The 12,822-nt window shown below is 36.3% G+C and overlaps 1 protein-coding gene across 1 annotated transcript in view; it reads right to left on the bottom strand.

Annotated features, from left to right (window-relative positions):
- The window catches only part of spag16 (sperm associated antigen 16), a 459,738-nt gene that overhangs the window by 410,188 nt on the left and 36,728 nt on the right, over positions 1-12,822 (bottom strand). Inside the window, exons 8-9 of the mRNA XM_031892910.1 lie at positions 11,689-11,758; positions 4,191-4,333 (exon numbers count right to left, since the gene is read on the bottom strand). Coding sequence (XP_031748770.1) covers positions 4,191-4,333; positions 11,689-11,758 — 213 coding nt within the window. The remainder of the gene's footprint in view (positions 1-4,190; positions 4,334-11,688; positions 11,759-12,822) is intronic.

Here is a 12,822-nt window from a genome sequence, read left to right as displayed (position 1 = left end):
TTGACTTTCTTTAAGCCTTTGTAGGAGATGTTACTTTTTTTGTTTGAGGTGTCAACCAGGGGGTTGAGAGGCATGTTGAGGTCGCCTCCCAAAAAAATAATACCTTCTGCAAATGTTTCTAAAATAGCTAGAAATTTACTTATAAAATGGACTTGGTTCGTATTGGGAGCATAGACATTGGCAATTGTTACTGTAGTGTTAGCCAGTTTACCTTTAATTAATAAGAATCTCCCTTCTGCGTCCTTTTTCTGGTCTTGTATAACCAGGGGGAGATCTTTGTGGACTAATGTCATTACGCCACAGCTTTTTTTGTTTGGGTTGTTGCTAGCAAATATCGTAGGGTAATATTTGTTTTTAATTAGGGGTGCCTTGTGTTATGAACATATGTTTTAATAAAGCACCATTATCTTGTGGAAATTGTTGATTAAAGTTACTAGAAAATCCTATCCTAATCCTACCCCTGACCTCTAAGTTTGCATGCCTGATAAATATACCATGTTAAGGTTTATGGGCAATGAAGGCATGGTATATAGCTCATGTCTACAGAATATGGCTGTGTGAGGCAAAGTAGAGCAGCCTGTGTGTTAAGCCAGCAGTGCTGATGTGATTTTAATCAACACTTCCAAATTAGGTTCTCACAAGCATAAATGCTCCTTCGTACCAGGTCCAGGCTACAAGTAATAACTGGGTTATTTTGGGTTAATGCGTAAGAATCCTGGAATTCATCAGAGCAGGCTGAAGAGGGTGCACTGTTGCTCACCACAAGTTGCAAAGTAGCATGTATGAGCTCAAGTCCCATTCTATATAAAATCAAAGAAAACTCAGTCTTGCGTCCATTCTAGCGCACTGCACTTGCGATGAGGATCTTGTACTTCCCAATTATTCACTTCAGGGTATTATGGAAAAATCTTCAGCAAGATTTAAGAGGAAATATAAAACCCTTTAATGACAATTGTGCATTGTTAACATCTATTTTAAGCTTCTTATTAACATAAAAATATAGTAGCAATATTAGTTTTTCCCCAGACTACCCATAACAGGGCCTTAGCTGCGGTGAAGCAAATTGTGCACTGCTGAGAGACAGCACTATGCAAATCATAGTGTTACTGCCTCTGTCCTATTTAGTTGCATGGTTTGGTTTAAAACGACTGCTTAAGAATATTAGCAGGCAGGACAGAATTTTATCCAAAGAAATAGAATAGGGAGTTATGACTCTGCCATTTTTATTGATATTTTAATGCTCCATCCTTCCACAAACACTAATGAAGTATGCGACTACTGACAGCCTTAAAGAAAGAGCGTGCTAGATTACAGCAGTTTACAAATGGTTTGCAACATCACTTCAATGCTATAATTCAGAACTGTTTATAAGTATCTGTGAACAGACTGTAATCACTCCAATTACATTTATAAGGCAATGCTGCTTGGAAGTGACAGTGAATCACAGTAATGAACCTATTAGCACATCTCTAAACCATTAATTATTGATTTATTTGTAATTATCTTATGGAATGGTCTCCCCCAGTACTCCTTTTAGAACATGGCTGCAGATTAATTCAGTTAAGAAATACTTTCCAAAAAGACTCTGAAATCACCAGCATATAATTCTATATCTAATTTGTATTTTATTTCATGTGGCTACAATTAGACACAAGTTTATAAAGTATATATAATGTTAAATAAATATTTTTGAAATATCTGAGGCAGAATACTGTATTCATGAATTCTATTTTCCTGTTTTTTGGAGCTGTACTATAATACAGGTATGAGACCCATAATCCAGAAACTCCAAATTACCAGAAGGCCATCTTCCATAGACTCTATTTTAAGCAAGTATTTAAAAGATTAAAAATGATTTCCTTTTTCTCTGTAATAATATAACAGTACCTTGTACTTGATTGTAACTAAGATGCATGAATTCATATAAACAATCCTATTGATTTTAGTAAATGTTTAAGGTATGGAGACCCAAATTAAAGAAAGGCCCCTTATCTAGAAAACCTTAGGTCCCAAGCATTCTGAATAACAGGTCCCAAAGCTGTATAAGATTTTCAAATGCGCATTTTCCACTGTTGGAGAAAACAAGAAAACAGGACATAGCTGATCAACCCTTCACTGTAAATTTACATTAAACCCTGAAGCCCCCAGCCAAGGTGCGTCTCTATTATATTCTGTAGCAAGAACACTGTCCCCCACTACCAAAAACGATTGCTCTGTGAGGCTACAACTTCATGGTTATTGCTACTTTTTATTACTTATCTTTATATTCAGGCCCCCACTATTCATATTCCTGGTGCCTGGTTACTAGGGAAAAGTGTACCCCTTTTTCCCCAAGTGGCCTTTTTTTAAATAAGAAAAATGTGGGCAGTTTTTAGGTGCCAGAAGGCTCCAGCAATCATAAATCTGCCTCAGAGTGTTGAAGATAAAACATTTTTATGCTTCCATTGCCATAACTGTCAGTATCAGATTGGTGGTGTGGCTTTATCAACTTATCAGTGATCAATATTTCCAAGCAGACTGTGCCTAAAGAGTTAACGTTGCAAAGGGCTGAAATAAGTTAAAGGCCAATAAATGGATTCTGCATGCAGAAATTCCATTGTAGTGGGTGATACATCAATAAGTGACTGCACTTTAAATGAAATGTCAGCTTTTGCGTGGCAGGAGAAAATGAAGAGTTTGACTGCCCTTGGAGAAAAGCTGCCGTCTCAGCTGCTGCTCACAAAGTTTCCTTTCACTTGCAATCCTTATCAATCTGAGACCTTTTGTGTTAGCTGCTAACAACAGCCTCAGTTTTGTCCACATTCTATTAAATGTGCAACCAACTCTGAGCAATATCACATATTTTTATGTGTGAGCATGGTCAAAGAAACATACTGTACATATCTATGGGCCAACAGCATTTGCAGTAATCCTTCCCTGCTTTTCACAAAAATGGGTGAGCTCTACACCCAGAGGCCTATTAATCAACATTCAGATTTTAGTGGTTTTAAAGTTTTTTAAACCACAATAAACAAATTTCCACTAAAATCATGTCTAGTCATTTATTAAAATATCCAAATTGAAAAAGCATGAACGAATAACAATGTGAAGCAAAAACAAAAAGAACTTAACAAGCTCCAATTTTATGTTTTTGTAAGATTTTTTCTGCACTTACAAATGGAAAAAAAATGAAAACCTCTAAAAAAGTAAAGATTGTTAAAATTTGCCTAGGACAGCTTCCATTCACTTCTACAATACCTACAATGTCTGATGAAGAGGCGTGTCCCTGAAATGTTACACGGTTTGCTACTATTAAAAATCAGCAGGATTTATCCCGCTTAAATAAGTCCTGTTGTGCCAGTATTTTTGTGCAATTTCTACATGACCTCAACAGCTTTTAGATGTCAAAGTTTTGTCTTTCTTTCGTGTCCAATGAATCACAAATTTTTCGAGTTTTCATATAATTAGTATAATTCATGATTTTTATCGCTAATGAAATACAGAGGGGCTCATTTACTAACCGATGCCAAGCAATTAGCTTTGACCAAGCTCCTAAATAAAAGAAAATCTTTAGATGTAAGAAGCATTCATTATTGTGGTACAGTTATGGGAGCTGTTATCCAGAATGCTCGGAATCTGGGGTTTTCCAGATAAGGGATCCTTCCGTAATTTGGATCTCCCTACCTTAAGTCTGCTAAAAAGTCATTTAAACATTAAACTCAATAGGATTGTGTTGCCTCCAATAAGGATTAACTATATCTTTTTATTAGAGAGAAAAAGGAAATCATTTTAAGAAATGTGAATTATTTGATTGAAATGGAGTTTGTGGGAGAGGCCGCTCCATAATTCAGAACTGCATGGATAATGGGTTTCCGGATAATGGATTCCATACCTGTATAATTTTAGGTTGATAGAGGGCAGTGTTACAGTCAGCCTGGGGCCACTAAGAACCATAAATTGTCCACCTCCGAAAACCCCAATGCATTAATACTAGTACAAAATGTGCAATATGCATCTTTATGACTTATTCCCCAGTGCTCGCTGCATACAGTATGCCCCTATGTGCACATAAGTAGCCCAGGATCTTAGCACAGTTCAAAACAATTCAGTAACAGCTGAACAAGCCCTGGGTTTGCCAACTTAAGCTGTTCAGTGATGTCAAAACAAAAGCACAATATATTGAAAACTGCTTTAGTATTTGGATTTCCTACCTTGGGATGTATCTTCCCGACCTGTTTATTTGGGTCCTTCTCAGGTTTGTATGGTGCTACTCCTTCCTGTAAAAGCTCTTTCTCACGTGCCTCCTTGATTGCTTTTTGGGTAGGGCCCATTTGCTTTTTGTTCTTTGGTTCTCCTACAAGGTAGGGTGTTAAGACTGCTTAAAATCAAGTTGTTAAAATTTCAGGGGCATTATTTACAATTGTATGTTTTCAATTCCCTCAACTGTGCGAAATGTTAATGGACACAGAGTTTCTGTACTGGTACACAAAGCTCCTGTATGTCATGCCTGATCACTAGCAGGTGGCAATGGCAATGTATGTACCTCCTTTAACTCTCACAAAGCAATATAGGTGTAACAGTTGGGCATATGGTTCTATGGCTAAAGGTTCTTATTACGCTTTCCTTGCTGCTTTTTATACCACCTTATAAATATGACCTCTGGTCCTTATTTCCCTTTTTTATTTGAAAGAGTTTCAGCTATTAAAAAGGGCAATTCACCTTTACATACTTATGTATGTACTTATTAATTTCTATTTTTCTATTTTCTATTCTAGTTATTAAAATAAATTAGTTCTGGGATTCAGCCACTCATGCTCAGAAAGAAAGGCCATTGACTCTCTAAACTGTTACAGTCTGATAAATTAAATGCTGGCATTTCTCATTAGCAACTGAGTTCGGCAACTGAACAGGTTCCTTGTATCAAAGTGTATCAACGTGTATCAAAGTGTAATAGCTACTCTGTAACAGGGAACAAACCTTAAGAGAATGGAGAGCAACTAATGTACAAAACTGCAACTGTTTAGAAACTTAGGAGACCTGATTTATTGAGTTGCTACCTAGAAATAAGGGGGGAAACAAAGCCAATTCATTTTTAAACAGGAAGTTAGGGAGAATATTGAAGAAGAAAAACCAAAACAACAGGAAAAGTCTATTTTGTAGTGTACAAAAAGTTTAAGCATCATCATTAAAGAGCTATCAGAAACAAGTTATACAGTTTGTATTTAAAAAAAGAGTTGCTATAGAAGTCAATGGGAGTTGTCAAGGCAAAGTCAAGTTATATATTCAATTCGAGTTTACAAGTTTTATTCGAGTTTGTTCGAGTTTGAAACTTGAATATTCAAGCTTTTTTTTTATTCACCTGAGTGTACCACTATAAAAAATAAGTGAGCATTCAATATGCAAGTTTTTTTTATTTAGAAAAACAAACTTGAATTCACAAATTCAAAAATTGATAAATAAGTGCCTAAATATTATAACTGAATTACATGTATTAAATATGTTAAATGGTTTTAAAGATATCAGCAAAAATAATCTGTTGAAAGCAATTGCTGTCTGCCTTTTAGAAATCTTTCTTTGCAAGACTACCCATACCACTGCAACATTATTGTGGTCATTTAATATATGCTGGCCTGTATGCCCTGCCTGCATTAGGGACTGTTGTATTATGCACCCCCTAACTTGTGCACCAGTCAGGCCTAGACCTGACTCAAAATAGTCCTTGGCATTGAAACTACACAGAGGTCCATACAGCCCCCACCAACCACTAAATAGTGATTTTTATTTATGGCATCTTAGAGCAGCCCCTCTAGCCAGAATCCACAAACTGCCAGTGGGGCCTGCCCAGAGTACCGAGATGCCCACATTGTGGCCATGTGACACTACTTCCATAGGGTACATATTTCTCCAAGATTTTAGCACCCTAACGCTATGGCTTCTTGCATGCGTAGACTTTTGATTTTAACCTACTTAACTGACATTGAAATACAACATATGCAGTGCCAGGCAGGGAGACAATATACTGAGAAGAACTTTAGCAAATCCCGGCATACTGTAAATGCTTTATGGGAAACTAGAGGCTCAGCAAATTTCCTCCCTTGCTGATCATTTGTAGGTCAATTTCACTTTGTGCAAAATGTGTATTTTGAATTGATTCAGCACTTAGGGGAAAACTTTACAAAACATGCCAAAATGAATCTTACGCTGTTGGACTTTTTTTGGTCCAACATTTCCTGTGAGCTACAGAGCATCTCTGATCTATCACTTTAACAAAGAAGGTAATTGAATAGAGACATGGAGGGGAATTCTGGACCTGTGCCACATTTTGCTTTCAGTTTTAGTTGGTGTTATTTTCTCCAGCTAGTACCAGTATTGCTTATAGCCCTTGGTATATGAAATGTTAGTATAGTAAAATCTAGAGTTACAGAAAACTAAGCATGCTTCAGTAGTACTTCAATAACTTAGCTGAATGTTGATGTTTCACATAGATTGTGGAGTGAATTTGTATAAAGGGCATGCTGCAACAGAAATGCAGAAGGAGGACTAACATGAGTAATTCTGAATGATAATAGCCAAGCTGCTCACATCTTATTTGAAGCATGTAAAATAGTTAAGGAGCAGAATGTGACAATTCAACTTATATCTCAGGCCACAGGATAATGCATCCTTCACATTTTTCAATATTTCCTCCTCCCAATAGTCAAGTTGGCTCTATATCAAGGCAATAAATTCAATTGCAGCAGTTGCATTTAACATGCAACTGTCAATATCCATCTTCTGCCGTGATCTTACTGACATTTCTGGGTATGCAGTGCTCATTGTGCAGTGCTCACAGTGCTCATGCCCCACCCTGGGCAGTTGAAGTGCATGTCCAGCCAATGGAACAATGGGATAAGTAACAAAGGGGGTGGAATCTCAACCCCCGGGGCTTTCAAACTGGCTACAGAGGGGCTGGGGCAGTTAGTTGGTACAGAGTGTTGGGCATAGTGGCTGCGGTGCTACGTCGGATTACTGGCTACTGGATCAGGGAAGGTCCAAGCAACTGACCCCAGCAGAACCACTGAGGATCTAAATTGCCTACAGAGTGGATCACTGCTGGAATTGGGGAGCTGCTACACCCTTGGAGGAAGATGTACCAGGACTGCTTGCTCTGCTGGCCAGGAAGTACAGGGTTGTATTGTGGGGGGCATGTTTAACCCCTGTGTTGCTGGACATTCTGTGACTAATCTGTGTGGGACATTTCATCCATTGTTGGAAAGCTATTGGCTGTCTACCTGTGGAGTGTTTGCTGTGTAGTTATGCATTATACTGTTTAATTAAACCAGTAAAACCAAATATTGGAGTTCTGACTGTCCTGTCCTGGTATGCAGAATACATTATCTATTTTATTCAGTAATCTTATTGGCGTGTTTGGGGTTAGTGCAATGCTCTAAATTCATAGTCTACAGTGATATAACTGGCATGTTTCCAGGTCTGTGTGCAGCATATGTATATACCAGAAAGGGAGTGCCAAAGCTAGGAGGCTTGGTAAAGGGACTGTGGCATAATATATTCTTTGGCTCAGTGTTACATGAAACATATTTTTGGATGCCCCAAGACATTCGCCTTAGGTCCAATATTTTATTGAGAAAGCTCTGCCCAAAGTACCCTATACCTTTCACATCCACATTATTTTGCTATGTGCTCTAACAATCCTAGATCATATAATATGCTTTGCATGCAATAAAAAAATGTATATCTATAGCATAATGGTACAGATCTGTTTTAAAACTCTGCCAGTCTGCACAAAATTGCATGCTTTTAAAATTTGCAATTTTTTGTTGTTGCTAAATTTGCATGAGTTAACCTTTACTGTTACTTCCAAGTTATCGGGTTTTGTATAGAAAGAATTATAAACATAATTGTGCAGGTACTTTCCCCACTTAAAGTGCTAATAATGATAAATGCTTAAATAGCTCTAATATATAAGTAAATTATTGTATAAATTTATATAGGTATAGGATACGTTATCAAGAATGTTTGGGACCTGGGCATTTTTCAGATAGGGGATCTTTCTGCAATTCAGATCACCATACCATAAGTATGCTAATAAACCAATAGTATTGTTTTATCACCAATATGTATGGATTCACCTATTATCCAGAACACTCGGGACCTGGGTTTTTCCAAATAAGTCTTTCTGTAATTTGGATCTCCATACCTTAAATCTAATAAAAAATTGTTTAAACACTACATAACCCCAAAAGAATTGTTTTTCCTCCAATAAGGATTATATCTAAGTAAAGACCAAGTACAAGGTACTGTTTTATTACTACAGAGAAGCAAATTATTTATTTATTTTTTAATTAATTGATTAAAATGGATTCTATGGTAAATGGCCTTCCTGTAATTCAGAACTTGCTGTGTCCCATGCTGTACAAGGTACTATTTTATAATTACAAAGAAAAAGGAAATCGATTTTAATAATTAGAATTATTAATTTGGAATGGACTCTTTTGGAGATGTGCCATCCCATATTTTGCATTTTGAAATTATTTTATTAGGACCACACGCTAAAAACACAGCAAGGTAAGATCAAAGAGTTTCCCACCCATACAGTCAGCAAGCAAAGGTGTTGATACATGTCCACTCAGCCCTGCATGCCTATGCCAACTTGCATTTGAGGTGCAGTCTGTGGGTAACTGTAAAACAAGAACCCTCAACACTGAAATCTGTAAATATGCCTTGAAGTTTTGTGAATTGCAAATCTTGTATAATTCTGCATGCATTGCATTTATTCATCCTTGTCATTGTTATCTTTTTTTTACCAATAAATGTACCTGTGGAGAAAAAAAAAAACAGGTACCATCTGGTATTTGCCTAAATAGCAAAGTTTTCTGGTTTTCCTTTCTCTTAAAATGAAAAGAACAGCTTGATACATTTTACCAGCAGCAGCCCCAGCTTCCTTTATGTCAAATCAATTGAGCGGTATAAACTTGTGCAGAGGAAAGAGTAACTTTTGATATAGGATCAGCTGACACATTTTCTGGATCCTGCAACACACTTATGTGCAGAATAAGTCTGCTGGGGCACTCGCTCAATAGGCACATACGTGTGCCCTTGCATGGCCACCCACAATAGCAGCCACATCCTGGAGCCGGGACAGATCACTGCAAGGGAAATGTTTGCCCTTTATGACACAGCAACACCATAACGTAAAAAAAATAATATTAAATGCTAACTCAGGTCAAAATTTTGTAATATTGAATATGTAATTGTTATTACCACTTCAGGGACAGTTAAGAATTTTTTTTAATAAACTGATGCACTTTTAATAAACTGATGCATCAAAGAATTCAATATTTTCAGAACTTGTTCAAACTGTTTGAGCTTTAACACCCCTGTGAATCATTAATTCCTAATTTACCTGTAGATGATTCTAATTTTCTTTGGTTATATGTTCTTAAGGAAAGAACTTGGGAGGTAGATAGAAATCCATGAGAGAAACCCTTAAGCCCACTATAACACCATTCTCCCATTTTGAGTTGCGCTGTGATACTGAGAAGTTAAACAGGCACAAAACACAAGTATATATTTTTGTACTGAATAACTGGGCTGGCTAACATTGCAGGCTCTTAATAGAATCTACGTTTTTCCAGAAACCTACCAGGATAAAAGAACAAAGCAGTCCTGACAGCTTGCAACATTATCTAGCTCAGGCAATAAAGGTATTACCTGCACCCCAGTCTTTTACCTGCTTTAAACCTCTGACACATAAAGAAATATATGATGCTTTTAAAGCGATCAGAAAAGAGCTATTCTGTCAAATGGTTTCTGATAACCACATATTATATATCCCTTGTAGGGAATTTCTAAATCCAAAACAAATCTTACAGTCAACGTTGACCGTGAAATCATTATTTAACTCTGTGCTTCTGCAAGGACAAGTGGCACAAACATAACATTGCGCAGTTGGGCAGCTTACATTGTGGCTTCTGTTAAAGTGACTGTGTTGTGCTTTTTAAAAAGCCTATCCTAATGATGCAGGGCTGGTACATTATAAGAGGCATAACCACTTGATCCCAAATAAGATGAAATGAATCCTTATTAGAAGAGAAACAATCCTATTGAGTTTATTTCATGTTTAAATAATTTTTTAGAAGCCTTAAGGTATGGAGATACAAATTATGGAAATATCCGGAAAACCTCAGGCCCCAAGCCTGATAACAGGTCCCATACCTGTACTTGACAATTCTTTGGTGGGCTTTACTCTCAGTTTCTTGGACACTCAGTTTTTCAGTCAATTAGTCATTTCCTCTGCTCATTGCATGACAGACAGCACCTCTAGCAACTCTGTGTATCTCTTACGCAGACAGGTAGCTTTCCTGCCCTGTGTCCTGCTCAGAGAGACCTAATACACTTTCTACATACAATGAAATACCTTTACACAGGACAGAGTGTCTGTCCCACCTATTCATTGCAGAAAAACTCTAGAGTCTAGGACCAGAGATTCTCTAAACAGAGAAAACGTATTCTATGTATAGCAACATTTTTGCTGGAGCTTACTTGTCCCACTATAGAGACTGTAAAGGCAAACCCAACATATGGCATTATACAAGATATGGTGGAGTCAGACATTCTATAAAATGCTAAAAGTTAACTTGTACAGTAGATGAACTACCTCATCAAATCTACCATTCCAGCCTCTTCAATCAGAGCAGCCAACTCCTGTATTTAGTCTGTATTTAGTATACCTATGTTATTGCACACTTTTCCTTTAAAACTGGAGAGAAACGAAGACTTAAAACCAATAGTAAAACTAAAAAATAATTTATTATTAATTAAGGTCAAACTCTGAACATTGTGGTTTTCGTTATAAAAACACATCACATAAAATAATGTATAAAACATTGTTTCATAGAAATAAGCCTTTTCATGTAAACTCTACTTTTCTAGTAGTACTGTATGTGCCATTCAGTAATCACTTACAGAGAAACTGCCCTTTTCACTGCTAAAGTCTGCTCTTTCACTCGTACAAGGCACTGTGCTCACACACAAACCAATTTTCATAAGTTACAAGTTCACTTAAATGTATGTATCTAAATGTGTGTAATAAGTATAGATTTGACAATCACTCTGTTTTAACTGATAAATATTATTGTAAGAAACTTTCACATACACATTCATTACAAATTTTTAATGACTGTATGATCCTCTAGATCAACTAGCAGTAACTCGATTGACGTGTGTCTTGTGACTTATGATGTTACTGTGTAGTTATTTGTAAATGGAATTATTAAAAGCAGTATCTGTCTCTCCACACTCACTGCTGGATCTGACTGCTGAGACAAAGAAGCAAAAGCCAGTGCTTTACAAGTTTCCCCAAAGCTCTTACATACTTCTGTGTATGTAAATCTGCATGTTAATCTGCCAGCTTTTTCTACATAGTTTCCAACAGAATCAGCAGCGCACAAAAACAGTAAAGAGCAGACAAATACTTTGAAATCATTAAAAAACCGTAATGAAAGTTGGAAAGTTGCTAAGAATGTAATTTTATTTCATTAAGGAATTTTTTTTTTTTAGGTACACCACCCCCTAAATCAATATTGAGGCCTTTGCAGGATGCATCATTTATACCTTCTATTCTATGCTCCTTACAGTAAAAAGGCTTAAAAATACTGTAAGACTCCAACAGCCAAATGAAATGCAAAAAAAAAATCTATTATTAAATACCTTTTTTCAAAGAAACATCAATTTTATGGCCAGATTCCAGATTTCGCAGGGTGGCTTGTAAGCCTGTAACCTGAAATGAAAAAACGATGTGAGCCTCAGATAAGCTTTTTTTTACAGAAAATAATTTTTATAACATACCATTTTGCTTACATATTTTCCACTTCCACTACATATATGCCCATAGTTGCTGACTTTTATGATATCCTCCCAAAAAGGTAGCGTATCCAAAAGCCATTTTCTGCTCTGTGTGATCCCGTAGCCATCAGCGCACACACATTCAGGAAATATATACAAGTATATATATATAAATATATACAGTATATTGTTGCATATTATATTTCAGTACATAAAATAATTCATTGGGCAATGTTCTATTTTCACTATTCTCATTTTAAAATTTAATTTCTATTTAAGTTAAGGACTTGGTTTGCTAAACTGCTTCATTTAATTTTACATGAATAAATGAATTACCCCTTTATTTAAAATAATTCATTTGTGCAAAACCTGGCCCCCAGGCTTCTGTCTTAAATCTTACAATCTATTATGTTGCATGTACAATATATGCTACTCCCCATGTTTGTTATCCATGGAATAAAGAGGCAGAAGTGCTAGTTTAGAACTTAATATATTGACTGCTACAATCCCTTCCTTAATGGGGTAGTTTACATTTAACATATTATTTGTTGTTTTGTTTTAAATGATATGCTTTTTCCCTGCTGGGGTTAGTGAGGGTCTCTAACCCCAGCATCCCCCCAAAAAAACTCACTCTGTGAAGCTACACTTCAACTTCATTGTTACTTTTTATTGATTGTCTTTTTGTTCAAGACCTTTCCTATTTATCTTCCAGCCTATCATTTAAACCAATGTGTGGTTGCTAGACTAAATTAGGTCCTAACAACCAGGTAGCTGACAAAGTTCCAAACTGGAGTGCTACTTAACAAAAAGCTAAATAATTTAAAAACCACAAAAAAATAAAAAAATCAAGGCCAACTGCATAATATTAAAAGTTAATTGTAAGATGAAATATCAGTGATGAAAATGTTTAAAAAAACCCCACTGAGATATTCCCATACTTTCTAATATAAAATCAGAGGTTCCTGTGCGATTTACTTTTCTGCATTGTTACACTTTGCC

The sequence above is a fragment of the Xenopus tropicalis genome, chromosome 9 (assembly GCF_000004195.4).
Source record: "Xenopus tropicalis strain Nigerian chromosome 9, UCB_Xtro_10.0, whole genome shotgun sequence".
NCBI lineage: Eukaryota > Metazoa > Chordata > Amphibia > Anura > Pipidae > Xenopus > Xenopus tropicalis.
This window is presented reverse-complemented; position numbering and strand designations above follow the sequence as displayed.